The following is a 6,746-nucleotide window of genomic DNA, read 5'->3' on the forward strand; positions in this document are numbered from 1 at the left end:
CACCTGCTGTAACCCGGAATAGCCATTTCTCATGGCACAGGAGCATGGGCTGCTCTAATCCTACAGGAAGGTGGGGATGTAAGTGGTGCAGGTGACTAGCAAATTAAAAAAGAAAGAGGTAACAAACCAGCTAATTCCAGAATGAGATTAGGATGGATTAGTCTGTCTAGCTCAAATCCCCCAAACAGCCAGACTAGTTCTGTGTGTTTCTTCACTGTTGCTCTATGTGTTATCTTTCTCCCAAGTAACAAGTGATCAGACAAGAGGAAATGCCTCAAGATGTGCCAGGAAAGGTTTAGGTTGGACATTGGGGAAAATTTCTTACAGAAAGGGATGTCTGGCCCTGACACAGGCTGCCCAGGGCAGCGATAGGTTTTCCATCCCTAGAGGGATTTAAAAGCTGTGTGGATGTGGTACTTGGGGACATGGTTTAGTGGTGGCTTTGGCAGTGCTGGGGGAGCGGTTGGGCCCTATGGACTTAGATCCCACATGTTCTATTAAGTGCTTGGCCGGGGGTGCAGACTGCACCCTCTGAAACAGCAGTGGGCAGTACCTGTAAGCTGGGATTGAGCCTGGCTGCTTGCTCTGAAGTGCTGCATTATGGAAAACAGACCAGAGAACAGATAAACCCCTCATGTGACACGGTGTTTTGTGGGCTGGGCACTGCAAGCTGTGGGAAGTTGGCACCGTGGGCACCACAATGTGACAGTGTTCCAGCTGGGTTTCCCTTGGATGCTGTGCTTGGCAGCTGTGCCAGCTGGAGCGGTTTTTGGAATTGGAGTGGGCGTATGATTTTCCCGCTGTTGTGCTGCCCTGGGGTTGGCATACTTGAGAGCTCCTGAAGACACTGGAAGGGCTGGTTTGTGGACTTGCAGCCGTGGCATTCATGAATTCCAGCCAGAGAAGAAGGGCTGGAAGTTTGCTGTCGTAGGGGAAAGTGCCCTGATACAGCATGAGTGCAAAGCAGGAGTGTTCTCTTCTCTCCATCCACTGCATGCTGCTTGCTCTAGCTGGGTTTGTGGAGCAGGGAGCTCCCTGTATGTTTTTGAGAAGAGTGGGGGAACAGGGGTGCTCCTGACTGTCACAGGGACACAGGAACCATAGCACGCAGCTCACTGTGTGCACCACGAGATGTTCCTCACTGATGTTCCTTGCTCAGAGATTGCTGGTGTACTGGTGTGGATTTGGGAGGAGCCAAGCATCCTGCAGCTGTGAGGTTTTACCTGTCAAAAATCCCTGGCAATATTTTGTTTTACTGCCCTAAGTGGAAGTAACAGCTTTGGATTTTGTGTGTGGAATAAGAACCACGGACATTTACAGACCCATGTGGTTGAATGAATTTTTCACTTGGTTTTCTGGTGATTTCTCCCAGCCCTACACCACAAGAATAATTTTTCAGGGTTCCTGATGTATCTTATCCAGAGAAGTGGTGACTCTGCAGGTGAGGATGCTTTGTGGGAGGATGTTTCTGAAATGGAGCTGGAATTCCATTGGTCATATAGTGGAATCACAGAATGGGTTGGGTTGGAAGAGACCTTAAAGACCACCCGTTTCCAACCCCCTGCCAGGGGCAGGGACACCTTCCACTAGAGCAGGTTCCTCCAAGCCCCATGCAGCCCTTCCTTGAGCACTTGCAGGGATGGGGCAGGATTTATGGCTCCACTTATGGTGGTCTGTCCTTGCAGAGTCCCTGCTGGCTGGCCTCGGGGCGCTGAGCTCCCTGCACGGCCGCATGGAGCAGCAGCTGAACGAGAGCCTGCGGCGCCGCCGCCACGCGGGGGACAGCGACCACAACATCGAGGTGCTGCTGGGGGTGGATGACTCTGTGGTCCGATTCCACGGCAAGGAGCACGTCCAAAACTACCTCCTGACCCTCATGAACATCGTGAGTATCCTTTGGGAGCTGGTGGGAGCTCTTGTAGGAGTGCCAGGTTTGGGAAAAACAGCAATGGGATCATTCTGACTGCTGCTGGAGAAGGTTTTCTGGTTTTAAGATGTTCCTTTAATTCATCTTTTTTGCAGTAGTTTCCTTCCTAGGGCACATTCAAGGTTATTTCCAATAATGAGGAAATAGTTGAAAAATAGTAAGGGAAAAAAGTCAACTTAATCCATTTCTAGTAATTCTGAGCTTCTCCCACAACACAGTTCTGGAGAAAAACTGATTAAAGCATAAATCTGTAGAGGAAAAGGGGTTCTAAACCCTCAATGGCTCTCTGACAGAGCAGACCTTCTGGTAATACCAGTAGATCTGTCTTAGAAACTGTGGCAGCGTAAGGTTTTACAGGAAATGAAAACAATCTGTTAAGGATGAGGATGAGGGACTAATTATTCCCATAATGATTCCCATTAATAATGATTTTATGGCTGTAGGAATGATTGTTATCTATTTTACACTCTTTTATTCCTGGAATAATTTAAAAATGATTCCTTGGGTTTTCAGAGCTTCTAAACTTGAGAACTTAGAATCTGAGAGGAAAAAAATAATTCCTGTATGAAATTTAACCCAACCAATGTGATGTTTTCCAGAACATCACTCAGAGAATGATCTCCTTTTTCCCACATACACCGTGGAACATCAACATTAAATCTCCATTACACAATCCTGCAGAATATTGTCCTTTTGGTTTTGAAACCTTTTCTGTGAGCAGCAGGGCTGATCCATGGCCCAGACCACTTCCATGGTTTTCACGTGCCTGCAGCTCCATCTGCTGGGGCCGAAGGCAGAGCGAGCTGACACCCTCCTGCCCAGAGCCATCCAGAGAATGGGATGAATTGGGGGCTATGGGGAAATCTTGAAGACTTGAAACTTCAGGTCAACTCCAGGGTCCTTTTCATCTCCAGGGAAGTCATTCCAGTGTCTAGAAAGCTCCCCTGTTGTCTACTGGCTCAAGGGAAGTTGTGAACACTTATCCTGGCCCAGCTCTTTGTGAGAGGAGTGCTCTTTCATTGATGAGGAGAAAATGAGAGAGGAATACCTGACCTTTGGGATGATTGCTTCACAGGACAGGCAGCCTGAGCTCTGTGCTCATTCTCTGTCTCACTGCCCTGCTGACTCTGCTCTCAGCCTCAGGGATTTCAGGTTTAAACCATGGGCTGAAATCCTTGTGCCAGGGCCCACAGTCTGGACAGCTCCCAGTGACCTTTTTCCCTGAGGGGAAGTTTTGTTTAGCCTGACTGAAAAATAAAACAACCCTCTAACTCCTGCTCAAACCCATGAACCTCTGAACAGGGGTGTTTATTCTCACCAGTTGCCCATAATATAATATTTATTTTATTTTTAGGGGAATGAGGAGCTTCATTGAGGACCTGCAGATGTTTCACACTCTGGTGCCAGGACATTTCTCACCTTCCCAGACACAGGGAAGGGCCTCAAGAAGGACAACTTTTGGCCCATCTGCATAATTCTGTTTTTCTAACTTCCCTTCTACAAAGCCCCTTTTTAGTACAGAAGTGACCACAGAATTCTAACTGATCTCGAAAAAGTAGGGCAGCAGTATAAGTTGCTCCTAAAAAAAAATACTCTTGAAAACAAGAAGCACTGGACGTGCTCCAGGCCAGGTTGGACAAGGCTTGGAGCAACCTGGTCTAGTGGAAGGGGTTCCTGGCCATGGCAGAGGGGTGGAATGAGATGAGCTTTAAGGTGCCTTCCAGCCCAAACCAGTCTGGGATTCTGTGATTTGTGGGGTTTGTACTTGAAGCCATTTCCCCGATCCCCTTTTCTTTGAGCGCTGATCCATGAAACATGAGAGGAGGCTGGACATGTGCTTCCCAAAGTTCCTTGTGAAGGGGGTATGTGATGGCAGGAAGTGAATCTACGCCTTCCACTGAGCAAAATGATCTGAGACTTGAATCCTCTTCTGAGGACTGTAGTGGTACAGGCACTTGAAAAAACATCTCTGTGGCCTTGGAAGTTCCCTTGGTATCATCAGTGGGTTTTTCTTCCTTTTTAATATTTCCTCTTTTTTCCCTCAGGTGAACGAAATTTACCATGACGAGTCCCTGGGCGTTCACATCAATGTCGTGCTGGTCCGAATGATCATGTTGGGGTACGCCAAGGTGAGCGAGCCCCTTCTCCCCCCTCCTCCCCCGGGCAACCCAGCCCCGGCTGAACAGGCTGCCTCTGGGAGCAGCTGGGTGTAAGGTGTGGCTCTCTCAGTCCATCAGCCTGATCGAAAGGGGGAACCCCTCGCGCAGCCTGGAGAACGTGTGCCGCTGGGCCTATCAGCAGCAGAAGCCGGACCCCAGCCATGCCGAGCACCACGACCATGCCATCTTCTTAACCAGGCAAGATTTTGGGCCTGCTGGTATGCAAGGTAATGCAGCTGACCCGGAGCAGAGCTCTGGGCTCGGTGTTTCTTGGCTGGCATCTGCCAGAAAAGAGGAAAAATTGGGAATTGCATTGTGAGCTCCCTGCCTTGTTCATTCTGCAAGCGGTTTCAAAAGCAAGGAGACCTTGCCATGAGTCCTTGCCATTTATATCCAACCACAGATTGATTTTCTTTCTTGAGAGTTGTAAATAAATACTTCTTAGCTCTCTTCAAACTCCTGGATGTGCAGGGGTCACTGGGAACCTCACCGCACGGGGCATTCCACTCCCTTTATTTTATTGCATCTTTCAACCCAGGTTTGCATATATTGACATCCCAGCCACTCTGACACCTGCATCCATCCTTTGGCCTCAGGGAACTAATGATAGTGGGCAGGAACTCCCAAAGTTTGGGATGTGTCAGAGCAGGCACCGGTCAGGATGAGGAGCCAGGCAGGCTGCCCTGGCCTTGGAGCAATGTTAGCTTTTCCTGAGGAAGTTTTCTGGGGGTTCTCATTTAAAATCCAAGTGCTGAGCACAAGACTCAGCCCTGATGTCTCTCTGTAGGGTATGCTCCTGTGACGGGCATGTGCCACCCGGTCCGGAGCTGCACCCTCAACCACGAGGACGGGTTTTCATCAGCCTTTGTTGTTGCTCATGAGACTGGGCACGTGTAAGTACCACTTTTACCATCAGATCACACCAAAATGCTGTGCTGCACCTCCTGCTTGCTCCAAGGGTGTTGGATTTGATGGCTCTGTGGAAGCTGTCCTGATTTTATTTCCAACCCCCTGGGAATGCAGTAGTGGTTGAAGAGAGGGAGAGACAAGTGGGGGAGGGAAGGAAGGGGAGGCAGAGTGAACTTGTTTTCTCTGGGGTAAGGGAAAGGTCAGGAAGGGAGCTGGGAGGCCCAGGCAGTGGCAACAGGAGCTGTTTTGAGTGTCCTTCCCTGCCTTCTCCTCAACCACCTGTGTTGGTGGTGGGTCAGATTTGGTACCTCTTCCAGAGCTGTTTCCTTACAGTTGTTTTTGCAGTAGCTCTGAGGAGAGTTCTTTGTTGCAGGCTGGGCATGGAGCACGATGGGCAAGGGAACAGATGTGGGGACGAGACGGCGATGGGCAGTGTCATGGCCCCCTTGGTGCAGGCCGCCTTCCACCGCTACCACTGGTCCCGCTGCAGTGGCCAGGAGCTCAGGAGATACATCCAGTAAGGCTTCCCCCGTGCAGCCAGGCTCTGATCCCTCTTTTTTCAGACCCTCTTTCTCTTCAAAGCTCTGTTAGAAAAGCTCTGACCCATGAAGACTGTGTCCTCACACAGGGCTGGTCCATAGCCCATCCACTCGGGGTGAAAAGTCTGTGGAAAGACCCCTCTAACTCCAGTGGGATTTGGAATAGGCCTCAGATTGTCACAGAATCCCAGATTTGTTTGGGTTGGAAGGGACCTTAAAGCTCATCTCATTCCAAAGCCCCTGCCATGAACAGGAACCCCTTCCACTAGACCAGGTTGCTCCAAGCAAGCCCCACCCAGCCTGGCCTTGGACAGTTCCAGGGATGGGGCAGGAATTAAGACTATATGTCTTCTCACAGTATTTTTTTCTGTGTCTCTTTCCATAGCTCTTATGACTGTCTTCTCGACGACCCCTTTGAGCATGACTGGCCCAAGCTTCCTGAGCTGCCAGGCATCAACTATTCCATGGATGAGCAGTGCCGGTTCGACTTTGGCGTGGGCTACAGGATGTGCACAGCTGTACGTCCAGACACAGCAAGGGGATGTGGCCTGGTGGGAGAGCTGCAGTGCCATAATCATTGGAGAGAAGTTAATGCAGTATTTAGAGATCTGTAAAGAGCAGAGGGATATTTATGGGGGAAACTCAGTCCTCTGGGTCCTGTGGAGTAATGGGAAAATGAATGGCAGCATGATTCATGTGGCACACACTGGTGAGAGCAATCCCAAGAAAGAAAAGGGAAAAAAAAATCTTCCTTTTGTCCAACTTCTGAGTGTCTTCTTTCCTCTTTCCACTAGCCCAGGGCTGGGGGATGCAGGGAATAATCACTGCCCTGAAGATGCCAGGCTCATTGGGGCGTGTGAGATGGAATCTACGGAGTGGGTTGGATCCTTATCCAAAAAGTATAAATAAAATAACACATACAAATAAATTATAAACAAAATACAAGAGTATTTACTTACCCAAAAAGTATAAGCCATCTCATGTTCTGCATTTGGTCTCTCTGTGTTTTTCAGTTCCGAACCTTCGATCCGTGCAAGCAGCTGTGGTGCAGCCACCCCGATAACCCCTACTTCTGCAAGACCAAGAAAGGGCCTCCCCTCGATGGCACCGAGTGTGCCCCAGGAAAAGTGAGTCTGGCACTCTGTTTGTCTTGGGGAAAAACCAACAGTTACCTCCATTTGGGCTGAAGGGCACAGAGGGGAAAGGGGAATT

General features: G+C 49.5%; 1 protein-coding gene across 1 annotated transcript in view; it reads left to right on the top strand.

Annotated features, from left to right (window-relative positions):
- The window catches only part of ADAMTS3 (ADAM metallopeptidase with thrombospondin type 1 motif 3), a 62,152-nt gene that overhangs the window by 45,345 nt on the left and 10,061 nt on the right, over nucleotides 1-6,746 (top strand). Inside the window, exons 9-15 of the mRNA XM_031063659.1 lie at nucleotides 1,686-1,885; nucleotides 3,973-4,056; nucleotides 4,157-4,313; nucleotides 4,874-4,979; nucleotides 5,369-5,512; nucleotides 5,920-6,052; nucleotides 6,548-6,661. Of these exons, the coding sequence (XP_030919519.1) occupies nucleotides 1,686-1,885; nucleotides 3,973-4,056; nucleotides 4,157-4,313; nucleotides 4,874-4,979; nucleotides 5,369-5,512; nucleotides 5,920-6,052; nucleotides 6,548-6,661 (938 nt within the window). The remainder of the gene's footprint in view (nucleotides 1-1,685; nucleotides 1,886-3,972; nucleotides 4,057-4,156; nucleotides 4,314-4,873; nucleotides 4,980-5,368; nucleotides 5,513-5,919; nucleotides 6,053-6,547; nucleotides 6,662-6,746) is intronic.

This window comes from Geospiza fortis, unplaced genomic scaffold, assembly GCF_000277835.1.
Source record: "Geospiza fortis unplaced genomic scaffold, GeoFor_1.0 scaffold909, whole genome shotgun sequence".
Taxonomy (NCBI): domain Eukaryota; kingdom Metazoa; phylum Chordata; class Aves; order Passeriformes; family Thraupidae; genus Geospiza; species Geospiza fortis.